A 20,787-nucleotide genomic window follows, 5' to 3' on the forward strand; every position below is an offset into this window, starting at 1 on the left:
ATAGTGAGTGAGAAAGGTGACTCAGAGACACTCAACCTATTATAAGCAATCATTTTAGCATGTGCACCCTCTAAAGCTTTTGATGACTCCTGGTATCAATCACAGGACTCGTTGAAGGACCACACACCCTGTGGATGAAATGATTATGTCTAATTCTGTTCCACACCACTGTGTGATCTAAAACTGATGGGCTCAAATGTTTTTCTTCTCTGAGGATTAATGAGTGGTGCTCATCTAGGCTTCTGAAGAGAAAACCACTAATCTAGCAAGCTACTGTTACCTATGGGCAACATGTTTGTAGGCTTCCAGTAAAGCTGCAAATATGTGGATGAAGAGCCGACGTCAGGCCCAGAGTTCCTGTTCGATGTTAGTCACCATTTACAGTCTCACTATGAATATGGAAAAAAGAAGATACATTTTTCAGATGGTGATTTACTTGGAAGCAGCCTCATCCTACAGTGACCGGTCGTTACTATTTGCCAACAAACTGACACCAAAGAGATTTCCGGCACATATGTATGTAGAAGTGAAACGAAAACGGTAATTAGTGAAACATACTGGCATACATATACTAACTTTTATTATGGATTAGTCAGCCAACTGGTCTCAAGCCCAGTGTATTGTATTTACCAACCATCGAAAGAAACAGTATTTACTGAAAGCCTGTTTCCATCCACACACAAGCAGAGAAGGGACAGGCCTCCATTTCACCCAAACAATTGATCAATGACGTCAGCACACTTCTCGGCTTCTGTCAGTGGGGTGAGCTGAGATTGAACTCGGGAAAGTGTTGATGCTGACACGAAGGCTCCGAAAAGCTCCTGAGAGCAGCGCTGGCATGAGGAACGCGGAACAATGTGCCTCTTCAGCACTTTCTGCCTGGACTCCTTTTTCTGTTTGTCGGAACACGTGGAGCTTAGAACCACAATGCCACAGATCATGTGTGCTTGCGAAGATGACTCACCCGCTCTGCAAATACAGACATTTATTCATTTTCAAATAAATCAAATCAAACTGTGTGAATATTTTAAAGTCGGTAACCTTTATGGGAGACGCGGTCTCCCATAAAGGTTACGGTCTGGACTGTGGGCCGGTCGCTAGTCTATAACTGGACAACCAATCGCAGTCAAGTTCACACCTACAGGAATGACCGAGTAACCACATCTATGGCTGCGGGAGGAAGCTGGAGCGTCAGGAAACTGCACGAAAGCCCGGATGATGGATTCGCACTCAGACACGTGTATAAGTTACACGTTAACGTCAAAGCTACTTCTGGGTTATCAGTGTTATTCGTAACTTACGGTTAAACTACAAACACGGTCTTCCTCGCGAGTTAACTGAGCGCTAACGTTACATTTAACGGTGAACGACAAAGTGTGCCATCTTCAAATAGACCAGCTTCGGCATCGCTGACGTCGACGTCATCAAACCCCCTGTTGTGCTTTACGCTACAAGCAAGCGTGAGTGCAACAAGGAGGGCAGCCCGAGGGCAACTTTTCCGGTGAAACGTCACAAAAATAGCCTTTGGTGTTGCTCGAAAATGCGGCAGATAACGACGGAAAGAGCCGAACAAGATTATCAGCGGACGTCGAAAGAAAACGACACCGGTGAGACGACCGTAACCGGCATGGAAGGACAGGCCGTCCCCGATCCTAAACAGGAACCGGGCGACAACAACGACAGCAGGAAAGCGGAGACCAGCGGAGTGAGTGGCCGCGATGCGGCGGAGGAGCACGGAGACGCCCCGTCCCCCGTCCCCGACCAAGAAACCGCTCCGCGTACCGAAAAGTCGGCTGTTGGCGAAAGGGCCCCGAACCTCGAACTGTGTGAAGCCGCGAAAAGTCCCGCACAGGGCAGCTTGGCAAGTAGCACCGATTTCGCACAAGAGGGCTCCCGGGTGCTGAAACAAGAACAAAGAGAGGGGGGGAACGCGTCCGCCTCGCCGCCTGCTGACCACACAAAGACCGCGGACAAGCCTGAGCACGGCATCAAGAGACGGGCCAGCACGGAGTTCACCTCGTCGGACGGAGAGCCGCTCAGCCGGATGGATTCAGAAGACAGGTTTGTTGGACTGAGCGGTGGCCTTATCTTACAGCACCATGCCAAGTTCACAGCTTTGAAGCAGTTTGTTTACAGGTGAAAAATGTTCGCTTCCGCCGGGTCATGTAGTTCTTGAACGTCTCTATAGGACACGCTGGTCTGTATTTAGTCCACTGTAGCGTGTAGTGTGGGGGGAGTGTTGGCTCACAGCAATGCTCGTTACACAAATATGATGTAGTCTCATGCTAATACTAAAGTACAGCTGACCTACATGTCTTTGTTCACCCCCCCGGGGGGGAACCATACCCTCGCACGTGCCATCTACCTATGTGATCAATAAACCAGGATAAATTAGCCAAATAGGAGCAGATGTTTCATGAAGGTCACAGTCTGGGATCATTCTCGGTTGATAAGTCTTCTTTCTTTCTTGGATTTGTGAAATAAGCGTTTTATAAGCAGATGGACAGAAAACTCGCACACACTGGTTGTTGCAGATTTTTGGCATACAAGGATGCTTTCATGGAAACTTCTTGCAGCTGTTTTGTAAAAGCCTTCCAGAAGTAGTAACTGAGTATGGATGTATAACCAAGAGGCAGCTGCAGACAGTCGTTGTTTGTCGTGTAGGATTTGTGAGTCATTTTCTACATGTGGGTTTTTGTTGTTCTTTGTTAGTTGGGTTCTTGCTAATCATACATCCATTCTCTGTAAACTATACAGTTTCTTCCTTGTTGTGTCGAAAATATGATGACCACAACTGTAAAGCATGGAGAGTGAGGACCTTTTATAATGCTGAACTTTTTGGATGTGTAGGCTCTCACCACAAACGATTGTTGATAGCATGCTGGGGAACTTGAGTGTCGCTAGCTCCTAAAAATAAGATGCCCACTCTGTTTGCATGAATCAGCCTCCCTCCCAACAACACTCTTAATCAGCTTCTCTCTGCATCGTGTTGTTTTACTTTGGAACATGTCATTTCCTGTCAGCTCGGTTCTCTTCAGTTTTTATAAAGGCATAAACACAGATGACATCAGGTCTGAAAGTGGGACTGCCAACCGCCCTGTGGTTAGTGTTAGCAGTGAAACGTATGGAGGCAGTAAGAGACAGGTCTGCAGGGTTAGCCCGGGGTAAACGCGTCTCACGTGAAGTCTTTATTTGTGTGACGCATTTTGACTAAAGTGGAAAAATAGACACCACCAACAGTTTTACACCAGCGGGTCCAATCAGTGGACAACACTCACGCAAAGAAGATGATGTAATTCATAATTTCCAAAAAACAAAACCCCAAACTGGCTGCTTTATGATGAAGCCCAGGTTATAGTGGTTGGTTTTACTGGTTAACTGAAGTTACTCTGTCAACTGTTCATCCACCAAACCGAGGTGACTGGTTTCCATCTGTCTTTGTCATGAGGGTCGAGGTTTAAAGAGCTTCGGCAGTTTGAGTTTAGACCTCGGTCTGTTTGTTTTATCAAATACTCGCTGAAAAGTCTACAGTTGTAAAATGGAGTTATCAGCAGGCTGATGTTATCTGACGGTGTTAGCTATGAGTATCAGCATTTCTAACAGCTGATCAATGGAAATGAAAAACTGAAGAAATGTCAGACAAACCTGTTTGTTTCTCTGGAATAAAAAAGCTCCCTGTAGAGGTTTTACACGTCACGCCGGTGTTGCTCGAGCTGTCGGCCACACTGCGCGTGATAATCACTCATACGTACTTTCACATGGAAATGATCACTGTTTTCTTCTTCCCCTCACAGTGCTGATATTCCGCTGCACATTGTTGTCCAACAATAATCAACGACAGACGTTTTTTTTCCCCATTTTCTTCTTTCTGAAATAGGAAAAATGATCAGTTACGGGCATCAAATCAATACTGTAATTATTAGAAGTTACCGTGGTTTTCAAACATTCAGGTATCTGTTTCAAAGAAGATGTGACCATTTGAGCATTTTACATTTATCATCTTAATCTGCCTCCTCCAGCACTGCTCCCTCCGTCTCCTCTTCATCCTCTTCCTCCTCACCTAAAACCTCACTCCTGGGCTCTAGTTTGGCTTCTACCAAAGGAAAGTCTACATGAACGTATTTAATCTCGATATTGTTGTGATTGGTTATTTTCAGCAGACGTGCGACCCTCCCGTCTCTGGAAAGCTGACAAGAGAAGGCTAAACAACAACATAACGATCCAAGCTACCACACGTCTTAAACGTTTAAGCTCATTTCTCTCTGATCAACAGTTTGATTTAAGTTTATTTGCTATGTGCGAGTCAGCCCACGTGAATATCAGCGAACAGCAGCGCCTGCTGACACAAAACCCCAAACGTCCTCACCGGTGTTAATCAGAAGCTACGCCGACTCAGTGACGGAGCGTAATAAAAATCAGGTGCTGAGCAGTGACCGTGGTCCTCCACGGACTTACAGTCACATCCTGACACAAAGTGCTGATGAGCATTCAAACCTTTAGGCTTCACATCTCGTCCAGTGTCATTTGAGGGGTTGTTGATAACATACTGATATAAATTGTGTGCCGTGAAGTCGGGAGAAGGATGGCGTTACACTTCACAGCATCAGTAAGCACACTCGGAGGCCCAGTTAATCCACAAGTCATATTCATAGATCTTAGGGGTATTTACTTTGGCAGTTATTCTGAAGCATTATCCAAGTTATCTTTCATTTCTGCGATCAGCACGAAGGAAAACTGGTTTGTAAAATCATTTAAATGTAGTAAAACTGAGGAACTGTCCTCTAACATGACACAGCCAGGATCACCATCTCAGCCAGTGTTGAATCCCCCGCAGGCATCCTGCCATGGCTCTATTTCTGTATTGATGATGATCTGTGGTTACCTGTGAATTTTTAAGACTTGCGGTCTTCCTCACTTGAAGTAGTCCTTGTGAGAGCCAGGCCGTGCTCCAGTTAGCCAGTTTTTCACTGCACAGTGTGTCTTTATACTGTTTGAGGTCGTGACCTGTGACAGAAAGTAGCAACCAGACCCGTACACGATCAACTGTCACAAAAACAGCTGCCTGAAGGCGCTCAGTCATGAACCTCGTGGACTGGAGCCTGAACAGAGATTGAAAATGTGACGTCATTCAGGGGTAAAACCGCAAAGGATTCTGGGAACTCGTGGCAAGACGTACTAGCGCACGCAGGCTTTCAATTGAAATCAGTCACACAGCGATAAAAAGAAACACAAAAATGTCAAGAAGCTGTTGTATTATTAACTGCAATAGCCGGTCGCATGACAGCCACGGGAAGCCGACGGGTAAAGAGATCGGTTGTTATCGGATTACGTCGTTGAAGAGAAATTGTTCGAGCCGTGTTTCCGAAGTAACAAAGACGCGACTGGATTGCAGCCATTCAAAGACCAAATATAACGTCCCAGAACACTCCAGCTCACAGGTTAGTCTGCTCCAAGCATTTCCACACAGGTCAGTCTGCTGTTGTAGTTAATGCGTCATTTTCATAACATAATTGGTGATATAGGTTACAAGCAAGTCTGGCGCTGAACAGAAATTGTCGCGCTATGTTCCTTTGTTTATTGTGCATAAATAGTGAATTGTCCTGACACAATATTGCGTTTCGCTTCTGTTATTATGGTACATTGACAAAAACATACTTTTATTCACAGGATAAAACAGTTGTTTTGTATCACTAATTGCCCAGTACGATTACAGCATACAGTATTATTGTCACTGCTACATTTCTGTGATGAACCAGAAATTATTTCTACTACTAATTAATTACCGTTGAGCTCAAAGGTCCTATTAATAAACGGTTAACGAATGTGTATTTATGACGACGATTTGTGAGACTGGTAAACTTATGATACGTACGATGGTCTTTCGTTCTACACGGTGCATTTCAAGGTCCTGCACCCATCCGTCGGTAAACTGTACCTGGGCTTGTTGCAGTGACCTGAAGTTACTAAACTTCATGAGTGTGTGCACTCACTCCAAGAACCGTATGATTATAAATCTGAGCGTGGTGAAAGTTGGGCAGCACACTGACGTATTTTGTCCCTCTGTGTGCTCGTGAGGGTCTGACCCTTTCACTGGTTTGCTTTTTTTCCTCGTATCTTTTCTTTGACTTTTCATCAAGTCTGTCTTTGTACGGACCGGCATTGTTCTCCTTCGTTTTGTACAGAACCTTTTTGGGGGGCAAAGAAAAAGCAAGAATTTATTGGAACCGAAGAATGAACGTTTTGCGGTGCTGCAAATGCTTGCATTTGATGCGGTACTTGGATTGTTCTGTCACGAGTTCCCGGCATGCAATGCACGAAAGTCACGTGGTCTGTCAATCTCTACTGTCTGATGTGGTGTCAGACAGTTTTCCTACACATTAGTATTGGATAGTTTGGATATTGAGATAAATATTCATCGAGTTTTAAGAGTTTTTGTAAATCTTCTGGACTCACGGTCAATTTTCCCTCTAAGCTGCGCGCGTGCGCACTGCTGGCGTCTCTGCGCACAGAAAAAAAATTACCTGAATTGAAATTAAAATTAATATGTCAACAATTCTGTTTTGCAGTGTTAGTCAGTGACTGGCTACTCCCGTATGGGATCAGAACGATGCCTCCTTATCCCATAGTCCAGCCAATGATGCGATTCACATTCGTGTATATATGCAGCTAATCAACGTGGTTGACTGACAGCGTCCTTATGTGCCGGTGTTTTAGCAAAGCGGCTGATGTGGAGTGAAGCCACGTTAATGACAACGTGTCCAACCATTGGAGATGTGAGCAGGACAGACGGAACAACTGACGGACAAAGTGTGGACTTTATACCAGTTTGTAAATCGTGTTGATCGGCCACGTAAAACCAGAGTTATGATAAAAATATCTTCAATGTTTGTTTTTCTTCCTGAATACTGTCGTTGTTTATATTTACTGCGGGAAGAAACTGTAAAAACGGCGTTTTATAAGGAAAACGCTCGAAAGCCTGTGAGCCAAAAAACCCACCAGCCTTTCCTATTGGTGGAAAAATGTACCATGTGGGCCAATCAAAAAATGGCAACATGGCATTTAGTTGTTTAGGAAGGGGGGAAGTTTTAGGAGTGACGGCGTGTTTGAGATGTGAGATGTTTGCGACGTTCAGCGTAAATCTTGTGTAGTTAGTGTGTAGTGAGTGTGTAGTGAGTGTGTAGTGAGTGTGTAGTGAGTGTGTAGTGAGTGTGTAGTTAGTGTGTAGTGAGTGTGTAGTTAGTGTGTAGTTAGTGTGTAGTGAGTGTGTAGTGAGTGTGTAGTGAGTGTGTAGTGAGTGTGTAGTTAGTGTGTAGTGTAGTCAGTAGTGTTGTTGTGTCAGAACAATGAGGCGCCTGCTGAGTGTTACAGGTGTTACAGCAGTGACACATCTGCTGCTGTCAGGCCTGCAGGTATCAGGCTGATGTTCTCCTTCATCTCATAGTGGACACAAATTATTTTTTGTGACACAAATAATTTGTGTGGCATCAGATTTGATGCAGAACAGCTGATTGTTCTGTAAATAGTTTGAAATGTTTGTTTAAAAAACGCCTTGGCTGCATTTTTAGGTAAACAGCTGCAAAACACTTTGTTGTTTGCAAAACTCAGTAACTTTTTTGAAGAAGTAACTATAACTTAGATCATCCAACCATAGGCTCCTAGCACAACCTAGGACTCGAATGAAGTCGAGAGGCGACCGGGCCTTTGCATCCGTGGCACCCAGACTCTGGAATAACCTCCCCGTTCATATTCGCACTGCCGAGTCTATCCAGTCTTTTAAATTACGTCTTAAAACTTATTTTTTTACTTTGACTTTTGATTCTGTCTAGTTGGCTGTTTTAGCTTGTTGTGTTGTTACCTATTGTTTGTTTTAACTGTCTCATGTTTTTATTGACTGTGAAGCACTATGGTCAACACTGTTGTTTTTAATATGTGCTATATAAATAAATTTTGATTTGATATAATTAATTGCCCAACATTGGTCATTATTTACTGTATTTGCAGACAGAGTTACAGACTCTCTCCCAGACCACAGCTGTGTGACAGCTGTGGAGAAGGCTCTGTTCCTAAACTGGTTTTAGTGGTTCATCCTGCACTGACCCCACCCATCAGTTGGGTGACGAGTGAAATAAAATACTTGACATGCATTTATTTTCATTCTGTCAGATCATATTTTGATTTCTCGTCTTTTGTGTGTGTTTCAGTATCAGCTCCACTCTGATGGACATGGAGAGCACAGCGTCCAGCGGTCGCTCCACCCCCGCTATGCTGAACGGTCACACAGGTGGAGTAGCAGGGAGTGGTTCACTGGTGGCAGGGGGCAAATCTCTGAGCTACACCTGCTGCTGGGATCACTGCCAGCTGCTGTTTCCCAGCAGCCCTGACCTGGCTGAGCACATCAGAGCAACACATGTGGATGGACAGAGAGGCGGGGTCAGTGACACGTTACTGTGTGTGTTGGTTTCAGATGGGTGGTTAGAGGCCAGGCGAGCCATCGTAATGTCAAACCAGAGGTTCCAGTCAGAAACAGCAGATGGTGAAAATGGAGTCTGGACTCAAAACGAGGTTCAACAGACCAACATGTGATCTGGAGTTTCAGCTGTGTGCTGGATTCATACGTCAGAGTAGTTTTGATAGACGCGACGTGTTCGAGTTACACTGAGCTGCCTGTAACAACCTTTGGTTAAGCAGTCATGAGCTCTACCAGGCGACCGCCACTGTTCAGAAAATAAAAAGTGCTAATGCCCACAAAGAAAGAGGAAGTGTGAATTTGGTTTGTTTTCAGTGATTTTCTGTCTTCTAACCCACCTCCCTGCATTTAGTAGTGAGGGTGCAGAAAAAGAGAAGAGAACTTCCTCTTAGTATCGTGTAATGTGTGTAATAATGCATAAGTAATGAAGGTACACACAGTATTTATTTAGCACTCGGGTAGACTTTAAGCGACACCGTTTATTTGCCTTCATACCAGCACGTTTCATTCACCCCCGGTGTGAACGTGGGGTTCAGTGTTCACCACCTCCTGAGTAAAACCGGCTGGTTGTGTTTGGACTGATATTTGCTCTATTAAAGCTTTGTGCCAGTCAGTTTGATCCCAAACACAAGGAGAGAAGTAAAACTGGAATAAAGATGTTTGATTGACGTGGAGGTTTGATTTATTCCAGCAGGAAATACGTTTCTGTTGGTCAGAAGAAAGAAGAGGACAACATAAACGAACACAGCCTTAGATGCATTACTGCGGCTCGTCAGCAGCTTGCTGGCTAACCCAAACTAAAGTTGTCTTGCTGGGAGCTTCTGGTTTATCGAGGTTACTGATTGGTTGAATCCTGCTAACGTGTTGCTAATGACAGGAATGCACACATTTTTAAATTTGATGACGTTTTTTAATATTCACTTCAGTTCAGTTTTATTTATATAGCACCAAATCACGACGACAGTCGCCTCAAGGTGCTTTATATGGTAGAGCCTGTAGTGAGGGGACGGTCTCGTTATCGCTCGTGTAAACCTGGTCAGACGTCGGCACTAATGCGCGGTGCATGTTAGTGTGCAGCTCTAGCTCTGCCGCAGTAATGTGTCTTTGTGTTTGTGCCCACAGGTGTTTGTGTGTCTGTGGAAGGGCTGCAAAGTCTACAACACGCCATCCACCAGCCAGAGCTGGCTGCAGAGACACATGCTGACCCACAGTGGAGACAAACCTTTTAAGGTGATCGCACACAGCTGACGTCACGCACGTCACCGCGTCTGTTAGTCTGCCTCGCTCGCGCACTCATGTCTGTGTTTCCTCCAGTGTGTAGTCGGGGGCTGCAACGCCACGTTTGCTTCCCAGGGGGGGCTCGCACGCCACGTCCCCACGCACTTCAGCTCCCAGAGCTCGTCCAAAATGTCCAGCCAGAGTAAAGTCAAAGAGGAATCTCCATCCAAGGCCGGCCTCAACAAGAGGAGGAAGCTGAAGAACAAGCACAGGCGCTCGCTCCGTACGTACCGCACACACGCACAGCGTCCCTCCAGGTTCACACGTTAAATGAATTCATCGTTTCGTCTTTCTAGCACGACCTCACGACTTCTTTGACGCTCAGACCATGGACGCCATCCGCCACCGAGCCATCCTTCTCAATCTAGCAACACACATCGAGAGCCTGGGTAATGGACACAGTGTAGTCTTCCACAGCACGGTAATCACACACACACAGACACACACACATAGCAAACACACAAAGTCCTGTGCAGGTGTGATGCCATGTTTTGTGCGTGTTCAGGTAATTGCCAAAAGGAAGGAGGACTCTGGGAAAGTGAAGGTCCTGTTGCACTGGACACCTGAGGACATGTAAGTCCTCCCCAGCTTCAGTTACACAGAACAGGCCAGGCTGAGTGGGGGAACCCACAGTGTTAAACATGCATGTTAGTGTAACCGTGTTGTCGTTCGCGTCAGACTGCCCGACGTGTGGGTGAACGAGAGCGACAGAGTGCAGCAGAAGACCAAGGTGGTTCATCTGTCCAAGCTGCCCTCAGACACGGCTGTCCTCCTGGACCCGAACATCTACAGGTACGCCTGCAAAGATGCTTTTAGATGCTGACAGAAAAAGAAAACAGCTCTGATGTTTTTACCGTTTCTCTTGCAGAATGTTCTTCTGAGCGGCTCGTGGTGACCTCGGCTGTCGCTCCCTCGTCGGTGGGACGTAGAGGGACTTGTTTGTTGTGATTCGTGTAGCCTCCAGTGTTTTCTACATTAGGTGCTGACTTTACTGAGTGTATGTAAGTGTAAGTAACACAACTAGGCTGGAAACTGACAGCTGTAACTGTAGAGAGAAGCAGTCTTTGTAAATACAGGAGATTTGTAATATATTTTTATACTTTGGATTTTACCTGGACTGTAGATAGACGTCTTTTTTCTGCCAGAACATTTTGGATATTTTAAAAGAGGATATGTTCATCGTGCATACACTGACACTGTTCTGTATGATGTCATTAAACTTGTCCAGTGTCCACCTGCTCTGAAGTCTTTACCTCCTAAAAATCTAACATAATAATATATTATGTTAGATTATAATTTGTTTATATAATAATTATAATCTAACATAATATATTATGTTAGATCTGTACCCACATATATGAATGTATGTGTGTATGTGTATATATATATATATTTATATATTATATATATATATATATATATAATATATTATGATGTAATATATTACTAGTATACTATTACTAATATTAGCTATTATCTATATTTTATAATATATATAGATTTTATAATAAAATCTTATTTTATTTAGTATATAATAAAAAAATATAATAATTAGATTAGATATTATTAATTATATATTATGTTAGAGTCATCTGTATGATGACAACCTTCCACTTATCCCTAGATAATCATTCAGGATACTGGCCCCCCAAGGACTAGAGTTTGAACTTGATGAACAATGAGCATTTTAATAATCTACATTATTATTAATGGTAAATAAATTAATATTAAATAAATTCTAACAACAGCTGATCAAGCTTAAACGTGCTGCTGTTGTTTAGCCCGACCTCCGCTGGTTTCCTGTTTCTGGCGCAGAGAAAAGCCGATCAGCTGATCATTGATCAGTTTCATGATTGAATTAGCAACTTTCTAGCTGAAGTAGTACGGCACAAATCGCGTTCCTTTTCATCTCAGATTTAAAGTTCGACCTCCTCGGCTGTAATTGGTCCAGTCCAGAGTCGATCATGACCAACTGGCCAATCCACCACCTTTCATTTATACCGTTAAAAAGAAAAGAAATAAAACCCCATCGGCCCATAAAAACGAAAACTGACGAGCAAATTCATCCTGAGACTGAGTATGCAAACTCAGGCTCTGTCCCAATTCAGGGTCTGCACGCTTGAAGTACGCATTTTAAGTGCGATTACGTCACCGCCACGCGACGACGGCTGTCCCAATCCGAAGTGTACTTCAAATGCATACTCCAAATGCGCCGTCGATTTCCCCAAATATCAAGCGTGGTCCGGTGCACGCTTCGTGGTCCCATATATCCCACAATTCATAGCGCGGCGGTGGGTGTGGATAATTTTGCCGCAAAATACGGCAGAAGGGAGCAGTCGAAGAGTGAACTGTCAAAATACTGAATATGACGTCACTTATTTATGTGCGAATGTTTAATAATGAAGAACATTAAAACATTGCTGTTGGCCACATGTCGGCAAAGTTGTGTGACATTAGTGATGTTTGTACTTTCAGCGTTAACTTGGTTTTAAAGTATATATATCATAATAATCTGACAATACTATAATATTGGCCATATTTATATTTACATTACCACAGTGGGATGATTTTAGTCTCATGAACAACTAATTGTTATTTACTGACTAATCTTGAAATGACTGCTCAGTACAGAAATGAAGCCCAACAATCATGTTTTACAGTCCCGTGGTCTCTAGTGATGTGACGTTCTGTATCGAGGCTTCGAAGCTTGTGTCGAGTAATTGAGGGAGCGTTTCCGCGATGCGCGTATCGAGGCTTGCATCATTTATGGGAGGAGCTGAAAATGATGACGTCCGAAGCCTCGCTGCCCGGCTGTACCACGTGACTGGTTCATGAAGTGGTTCGAACTTTGCCGCGAGATATGACAGCGATATAAACCCCTCAGACTACATTCAAAATGTGGGTGTTTGATGGAGAGTTGTTAGTGAGAGTTTGGAGACAGTTTGGAGGTTTATGAGAGTGAGGAGAGAAAGTCAGGAGAGAATGGAGCCAGCTAAGAAGAGGAGGATGTCCTCCCCTGTGTGGGAACAGTTTGATCTTATTCCTCCCAACAAAGTATGTAAATTTCTACAGAAGATGTATTTTCATAATACTGATGGTGCAATACAATTTATGTTAAGCTGTCTTGACTTTTGTACAAGGTGAAGTGTTTGCTATGTGCCAGGGAGCTGGGATATAACAACAACACCTCATCCATGCTTAGGCACTACAGAGCTTTGCATGAGAATAAGGGGAACACCGATTGTGGAGCAAGACCAGGTGAGCCATCAAATGCAATGATAATATAGCATGCTGTAATGTTACTAAATGATATAACAATATTATACAACTGTAATAAGTTACGTGTGTGATATTTATATTTGTGCTTTGTTCTCCTGAGGAAAGACAAAGACAATCTCAAATAGATGAAGATCTGGTTAGCATGGTGATTGAGGACTCCCAGCCATTTAGCATTGTGGAGGACAAAGGATTCAAAAGATTTGTTAAATCATTAAATCCTAGCTATGTTCTCCCCACTGAAAAGGTCATAAAAGCAGTGAAAATTTAGTTTTTACAGAATAAAATGTGAACAGGCAGGAGTGTGTAGCTGTCCATACCTCAACGTTACAAAAGCACAACTACTGTCCACACCCCAACCACACCTCACCTCACAGTAAATGATCATTTCCATTTTAAGCATTTCCAAATGATCATTTTCCATACTGCCAGTATAAATATAAACAGTATACTGCCATCACTACAATATACATGTTTTACACACTCCTTTTGTTGTTGACATTTACAGGCTGTGTGCAAAAGGCCACACTCTTCAAATTCATGCCAACTAATATTTTTACGTCCAGTAGGTGTCCTACTAGAGCAAATGAAGCGTCAAGAAGCTTTGCGCTGGGATGAACCAATTGGATGAAAAGCTTCAGTGCTTCATGAAGCTTCATCTGCCCATCACTAGTGGTCTCAGCCTCAGATACTCAACTAATCAAAGTGATGTCATGACGAAAATGCATGACTAACAAAACATTTGTTTCTCCTTCATTTCTGTCAAACAATGCTGTATGTAACATTACTCGCGGTTAGTATCATGGTTGCTAGGCAACCCGAACAGCGCGACGAAGGCTAGACCGTCCCATTTCACAAGCCTCTTACTTCCGCACTTCTCGTACAGTACACACCGTACGTAGTACGCGTAGTGCGCGTACTTCAAGCGACACAACCTCAGCCTGCTTGGATAAAAGCAAAACGTTCAGATGTTTGTACCTACATCCGACCTATGCTATGCTAGCGTGAATACATAGCATGTATATAGTTTTACGCTGCTGTGATCACAGAACAGTCCGCGTTTTCTAATTTTTAACATTTATTACGACAGGGACAAATCGTTTTTCAAAACGCCGAGAAAAAAAAGACAACACCGACGTCATATTTAGCAGCCGGAAGTATCATGACGCATTCCTGACGTCTGGAGAATGGCTGGGCTGCTGAAGAAGGTATGAGTAAAGGTCATGTCTTGTTTTAATGTAAGAAACACAATAAAACAGCTGTATTAGTTTTATTAAGGTGACGGTACTGTCACCTCCGTTTGCGCGCTGTGCATGTTGTGCTAGCTTGTGCTAGCATGCTAACTTGATAAGGAGCTAGCACGGCAGTGTCCGGTCAGAGCAGGTGGCAAACTAAAGGAAAGCTCACCGAACACTTTGAATCCGGTCCCACGGTTAAGTCAGCCGAACACCCGTGGGAGCTTTTGAAGAAACTGGTTAAGCCATACTTCCCTTACATGGCTAACTGGAGACCCGAATCTGGACCAACAGACCTGGAAAATAAAATCCCTGCTCAGTGCAAACCTGCCTGTAATGTTAATAAAGTGCACATATTTGAAGGTGAGGGCTGATGGATTTCAGAGAATGTTTTTTAAGGAAGTTCCACATTAGCAGGGAAATGTTGTTGGAGGTGATTAAGAACCACAAGTGTCTCGTCCAAGTCATAAAACCAGCTGTGGAGCTGGTTGCTGACAGTGCGAGCAGACAGACTGAGGGTTGGTTTAGGCCGAGTGCCGATGCGGGAGTCACGTGGTTAAAGGTGAAAGCATTGACATTAGCCACTCTTGGACAGCTCTCCTTTTCCTCTCTTCCAGACGACCGGCTTGGTTGGCCTGGCAGTGTCTCAAAATCCACAGGAGGTGAGCAGCTGATGGTGACTGCACCACATACCTCATTTTTAATCTTTCCCATCGCCTGACTGTGACCAGACTAGTCCTGGATCACACTCGTGTTATCCGTGTGCCGTTTATGGAGCTGTCATTGAAGCTGAGGGAGTTGAGCAGTGTACTCACCCTGTGCTGTTCCTCTCAGCGTCTCAGGATCCTCTACACAAAGATCCTGGCGTCCTTGCAGACCATGCCGCAGGACGCTGCTTACAGGAAGTACACGGAGCAGCTGGTCAATGAGCGCTTCAGCCACGTGAAAACGGTCAGTGTGTGAGCAGACAGACGAATGACAGAGGAGCTTAGATGAACTGACAGGATTTGTGTTCTTCACAGGAACCCGATGTTGAGAAGCTTGAGAAGAAAATTAACTGCGGTCAGATTGAAGAGGTCATTTTCCAGGTAGGTCGCGGTCAGTCTGCCTCACTCTGATCAAAGTGATGAAGCTGAGTGGAAAACTCTTCATGTACAAACCTAAAAGTCACGACTTCGTGTTCAGCTCGAGTGCAGAGGGGTGTATGACATATATAGCCTACATACATGAACACAGTGACAAGCTTAGTAACGGAAGGTGTTGGAGCGCAGGTCCAGATCATTCTGGTTCACTTTAATCCAGGGATTAAAATTGAATCCCTGGATTAAAGTGATTCCGACTGGTTTGAAGACTGCTAATACGCTGCTGGTAGTACTGTATTGCTCCCAGGTCTTTAAATGAGCGCGTGGCTTTGTACAGACTGCTGCCTCTTTTATTCTGAGAGTGCTTTTCTCACCAGAGTAGCTGACACACTCGTAGTACAGAGTTACTGTTTGTTTCACACTGAAGTCGACATTAAATCACTGATGTGTTCGGTTGGTTCCCGTCAGCCTTCATACAGACCGGACGGTCTCGGTGAATATGTGAACGCAGTTGTCTCAACTTAACTAAAAAGTATGGTTGCTTTACAGTATTAGTGTATACATTAGTATTTGTGGCTGATGATTTTTTTCCTGCGCGCAGGCTGAGTGTGAGCTGGCGTTATCGAGGAAGATGTCCGAGTGGAAGCCGTGGGAGCCGCTGGTAGAGGAGCCGCCCCCCAACCAGTGGAAGTGGCCCATCTGAGTCTGCGTGTGTAGTGTTCCTGTCATACTGTCTGTGAAGGCAAAACCTGTGCTTTCAATGAAGTACTACATTAAAGTTTTGGAAATATTGCCTTTATTCAGATGAGTTTTTGATGTGTGTCACAAATTATTACTTTTATATCAGCAAGTCTGTTCTAAGAAGCTGCGTTGTCCTCCTCTGTGGTTCGGACGAGGCTCTCTGCTGTTACTGCTGAGATTACTTTTACTGTAAATACTCTCTCTCGACCCCTGGACCACACTTGTTAAAAAATGAGCAGATTATTTGTGGACCCAAACACAGGTCAGGTGCTGGTAGCCCTCTGTAACAGCTGGAGCATGATGGGATAGATGGGGGCGAACTCCTTCCCCTGCCGAACCCTGACTGACTGCACGTAGGCCTCCAGAGCGCCCCTGAGAGGACAGACAGAGTGAGCACATCTGTTATCACAGTGCACACAAATCAGTTGTCATATCTGACTTGTATCCAGCGAGGTGTTCAAGGTCAGTGTAAAGAGTTGGTGCCTCAAAACTGCGAGTCTTACAAGAACAGTGTGCATTTTTAACACGTGTCACATTTGGCCTCTGACCTTCAAGGTCGACAGACTTGAAGGTCAAGGCGATAATAATGCAGCATACAGCCATTTAAAACATTGTTTGTACTGGCAGTTGGTAGGGAACACATGGGGATTCTAAATATGGTGTTTTTGGACCTCTCACTACTTCAAGCTCAAACTAAATGTCTGTTTGATCTTCCTTTGAAGCCAAAATGCACCATGTAGTACAACAAGCCCAACACCTAATGCTGGCGTAAATATTTTTCATGCTATTACCTGATTTGATTGTAGTGCAAACTAATACTGAGTTAGGACTCTTATTGGCAGTCAGCAGTGACTCCTTAAATTACACACACATCAGTCAGTCTACCACTAGAGGGAGCCCATTCATCACAGTAAAGGCCCCCTGAGATTAGGTAATCTAAGCTCAGGTAACAGTGGCAGCTCCTGTCCTGTTGTACAGACCAAAGTGTTCTAACAGATGTGTTTACGTCACCGAGCCTACCTGATGAGGCTGAGCTTGTCTCTCTCAGAGGGATGATCATCCAGCCACTGTGAGTACCTGGCGATGGACCACTCTGCTCTCTGTGGGGGACAGGCTTATTGAGATGGTGCACTGTACACACTGCAGAAGTGCCACATGATGATGGACGATTCAGCTTGAACTGTGTGTGCGCGTGTGTGTGTGTGTCTACAGGCCTGGTGAGGTGACTTCAGCTCCGGTGGGGCTCTGGTGAAAAGGAAGTGTAGTAAGGTGCTGTAGGGAATCAGTTCACCGACAGCTGGACTGCTGGCTATCAGCTCACTGGTCTGGAACAGCAGCGGCCTCAAACACAAAGCAAACAGCACTTTTTACCTTCCATGTAAAACATCTGCTGCTCATCGTGTTCATTCAGAAGAAAGACGAGCTTACAGGAAAAGCTCTCTGATAACCTGATGAAAGCCTCGGTCATCTGTGTGAGCACCTGAACGAACACTGAAACTGTCTGCCTACGACTGGTTCCATTTCCCCGAAGAAAAAAATCCAGTCAGAAATCAAATGAGAGTTTTATTAGCTTTTATTTCTATATTTTTTTAATGTGATTTGATCAAGACATTCTTTGATAATATTTCACTTTCAATCTGAAAAATGTTATGAAAGCTTTGAAATAAACATGGTCCGGTGCACCCCGTGGCCCCCTTTACACCCACCCCTGTGCTGCAGGTAACTAGGCCGGCTGCTGTCAGCCTTCAGTATAACTTAAACTGGTGTCAGACTGAGTTACTTTGTAATGGCTGCAGCTTTACTGCACATCGTTTCAGTGTAAGACAAACGGCGGTGGGTCATGTCGGAGTTTGTTGATCAGGTGGTTTGATGAAGGACTCCTGCTGCTCACTTTTTCCCAGTAAAGGTTTTACAAACTGATGCGTTCTCCCAAACTTGGACTGGAACCAGAGCAGGTTTGTGGAGTTTCGATGCTGGATAACTCGCTGTGCCTAAACTCTCAGCTTTCACCAAAATAACATGAAGGTCAACAGTTTCTTATGTAATATTAAAAACAACAATAAACTGGAACTAGTATGTACGTACTGTAGATATGTAGTATTTAAAATGCAGTGTTTTACTATGAAAAATACACAGTGTCTAGGTCAGGACAGCACCGAGTGCATGTAGGTAAAGTCCTGCATGGTTAACATGATTCATCACCATTACTGCCTGTTAGGCCGTAATTCTTTACATGAAAAAACAAAGTGCACCATCTAACTGTGACGACTGTTAATTGAAGCCAACACACCTGAAGGAGCGCAGCATCCTGTAGGGTTTCCCTAAATCAGACACTCGTCTGCACAGAGGAGCCACAGCCATCTCCATCTGACACGCGTAAAAACAGAAAAGTCAAAATGAAAATCGGCCTTTGAGCGAAACAAGGCCGAAGAGCAGAAAACAGATGGCATCTCCGTTACCTGCGCAAAGTCAGCAGCCAGTCTCATCTTGCCCCCCTCCCCCAGCGGACGCAGCAGGCTGCCGTGGCGGATGAACAGCTCGATGGCTCTCTGGGCGATCGACTCCGTGCTCTCGAATATGAAGTCCACACACTGGAAGTGTCTGAAATAGTCTGCCATGACTCGGGAGATAAAACCCTGCAGCTCCTTCATGTACAGAGAGCAAGGAATATCAGGTCTGTCGGGGCTGGACAGAGGCCTGCAGCACACACAGCACATCATCATGTGTTTAACATGTGTTTGCTGTGGGACTCAGAAAAGATGCTGTGCATTAACACTCTGAACACAACTGTAGAAAGCAGATCAGTGTGAGGAAACCTGGCTTGGTACATGTCACTCTTTTAGTGATTTTTAGAAACTAGAAGATTTAGTGAGCCCCCCCACACCACACCACACACACACACACACACACACACACACACACACACACACACTGAGTCTGCACACTGTGGTCAGCCGTTTGCTTGTGGGGGGCCTCTGATCCTTAGAGGTTTCTTTCAAATGTTGTAGGGTTGTTACTGTATGACATTAATCTCGAAACAAGACATTTTTTCTTTATTACCTTCTGTGTGTCACTTTTTGTGTTTGTAAACGAGAGCATGTGTTAGCGTCAGCTGTTTGATTCGTGTTAAATGATGTTGGACCAACTGCTGAACAACAAGTGCAGCCGACGACGAGCAGGACGAGATGAGTCCAGCTGCAGCTTTTGGACTTTAATCTTCATTCATAGCAGTGACGACGTGTTGACGGTCCTAGTCTTGGACTTACTTTCAAAATAAGACTGAATTCAATCTGAAAATCAAGTGTGATCTGTACCGTCAGTGAACCAGAGGCACAGTTCTGACTGTTAGAAGGACTAAAACCACTCATGAAGGTCTTCGATTTTCTAGCTACAACCAATAAAAATGAGTCTGATTCATGTTGCAGGCACATTCGGTCCAAAAACATTCTAACATTATATGTACTGAGCTGTTGTTGATGCAGAGAGGCTGACCCTGAGAAGTCTTCTTGGTGTAAGGTGATAATGATGGCCTCTATGGAGTCGGTGACTGACTGCAGGAGAGGATGCACCGCACTTCTCATCAGCGCCTGAACTCCCTGAACCAGAGGTCAGAAGGAGAAACAGAGTCATGTGACAGGACAGAACAGGAGGACACCAGCATCACGCCTACCTTAGCAACATGTGGAGTCAGATGAGCAGACTCACGCGTGTATAGATGAACTGACATCCACAGCCTAATGTTTTATCACATTTTATAGTGTTACGGTGAAGCTCCAGATGGACAACAGCATGTCGGGCCAACAGTACAGCTAGCAGAGCTGCTAACAGTAAGATGTGTGTAAGATGACAGCTGGAGCATCAGGACACTTAGAAGATGATTAAACTATAACTTTAAATCGAAATGAAATAAAAAATCCCCGTAAACTGAAACAAAAAAGAGATTTTGTTTTAAGAACAAAGATCAAAACATACAAAGTTTTAAACTCTGTGTTGACCTAAATATGAGCCTAATGTTGTCATCACAGCTCTGATAAACTAATGTAAGCTTCAGGCTTTGACTGGAGCCTCCAGCACCTGAGAGGAGTCTCCACGTGTTCGCTCACCCACCCAAAGACAGAATTCAGGTGTTCCAGTCACTTCCACGGCCACAGGTGTATAAAGTTTAGCAACTAGGCAACGGCTCGCTCTTAGCAGCTCAGTGGATTCCAGTTTGGTACTGTGATAGGATGCAACCTGTGCAACAAGCCCAGCTGTGAAATTTCCAGCAACTCAGTGATGAAGGCAATGTAAAAGAGCTTCATGGAGCAGGTTTCCACGGCTGAGCAGCATCTTCATCGCCACATGCAATGCAAAGCATCGGATGCTGTAAAGAACACATCTCCACTGGAGTCTAGAGCAGTGGAGCGAGTGACCAATAACGTTTCTCTGTCTGGGGTGGATGAGTGTACATTTGGTGACTGTCAGAATAACAGCAAGTGTGATGAAGAGTGATTACAGCGGGGGCTGTTTTTCAGGAAGTGTTAAGCGCTTCAGCAAACCGAGACATTTTGGACACTTTCATGCAACTTTGTTCCAACACGACTGCACACAAAGTCTTTAAAAACACAGACACGTGTGGTGTGGAAGAATTTGACTAAAGTCCTGACTTTAACCCGAGAGAAAACCTTGGGAATCGTTAGAGTGGAGACTGCGAGCCAGGCCTTGTTGT

The 20,787-nt window shown here is 44.5% G+C and overlaps 3 protein-coding genes across 3 annotated transcripts in view; 2 read left to right on the top strand and 1 right to left on the bottom strand.

The window, feature by feature from the left end:
* Window positions 1–637: 637 nt before the first annotated feature.
* LOC113009315 (zinc finger protein aebp2-like) lies at window positions 638–10,977 on the top strand. The gene is made up of 8 exons (XM_026147541.1): window positions 638–2,061; window positions 8,202–8,430; window positions 9,590–9,697; window positions 9,782–9,968; window positions 10,042–10,166; window positions 10,251–10,318; window positions 10,424–10,537; window positions 10,614–10,977. The coding sequence occupies exons 1-8, from the start codon at window positions 1,541–1,543 to the stop codon at window positions 10,624–10,626; spliced, it is 1,365 nt and encodes a 454-aa protein (XP_026003326.1). The 5' UTR covers window positions 638–1,540; the 3' UTR covers window positions 10,627–10,977.
* A 2,953-nt stretch (window positions 10,978–13,930) lies between these two features.
* ndufa5 (NADH:ubiquinone oxidoreductase subunit A5) lies at window positions 13,931–16,130 on the top strand. Its single transcript, XM_026148265.1, has 5 exons — window positions 13,931–14,229; window positions 14,874–14,918; window positions 15,091–15,207; window positions 15,279–15,344; window positions 15,940–16,130. The coding sequence occupies exons 1-5, from the start codon at window positions 14,209–14,211 to the stop codon at window positions 16,039–16,041; spliced, it is 351 nt and encodes a 116-aa protein (XP_026004050.1). The 5' UTR covers window positions 13,931–14,208; the 3' UTR covers window positions 16,042–16,130.
* cog5 (component of oligomeric golgi complex 5) overlaps window positions 16,118–20,787 on the bottom strand; it is a 78,832-nt gene continuing 74,162 nt past the window's right edge. The window contains exons 17-22 of the mRNA XM_026148263.1: window positions 19,572–19,675; window positions 18,539–18,776; window positions 18,370–18,446; window positions 17,294–17,420; window positions 17,100–17,179; window positions 16,118–16,451 (exon numbers count right to left, since the gene is read on the bottom strand). Coding sequence (XP_026004048.1) covers window positions 16,343–16,451; window positions 17,100–17,179; window positions 17,294–17,420; window positions 18,370–18,446; window positions 18,539–18,776; window positions 19,572–19,675 — 735 coding nt within the window. The 3' untranslated portion in view covers window positions 16,118–16,342. The remainder of the gene's footprint in view (window positions 16,452–17,099; window positions 17,180–17,293; window positions 17,421–18,369; window positions 18,447–18,538; window positions 18,777–19,571; window positions 19,676–20,787) is intronic.

The sequence above is a fragment of the Astatotilapia calliptera genome, chromosome 17, assembly GCF_900246225.1.
Source record: "Astatotilapia calliptera chromosome 17, fAstCal1.2, whole genome shotgun sequence".
Lineage (NCBI taxonomy): Eukaryota > Metazoa > Chordata > Actinopteri > Cichliformes > Cichlidae > Astatotilapia > Astatotilapia calliptera.

Bases quoted from the DNA above. Each gene is read 5' to 3' on its own strand.
- LOC113009315 (XM_026147541.1), top strand. From the start codon at position 1,541: ATGCGGCAGATAACGACGGAAAGAGCCGAACAAGATTATCAGCGGACG. The intron at 8,431-9,589 runs GTCAGTGACACG...TTGTGCCCACAG, and splicing joins TGGATGGACAGAGAGGCGGG to GTGTTTGTGTGTCTGTGGAA. The intron at 10,167-10,250 runs GTAATCACACAC...GTGCGTGTTCAG, and splicing joins GTGTAGTCTTCCACAGCACG to GTAATTGCCAAAAGGAAGGA.
- ndufa5 (XM_026148265.1), top strand. From the start codon at position 14,209: ATGGCTGGGCTGCTGAAGAAG. The intron at 14,230-14,873 runs GTATGAGTAAAG...CCTCTCTTCCAG, and splicing joins TGGCTGGGCTGCTGAAGAAG to ACGACCGGCTTGGTTGGCCT. The intron at 14,919-15,090 runs GTGAGCAGCTGA...TGTTCCTCTCAG, and splicing joins TGTCTCAAAATCCACAGGAG to CGTCTCAGGATCCTCTACAC.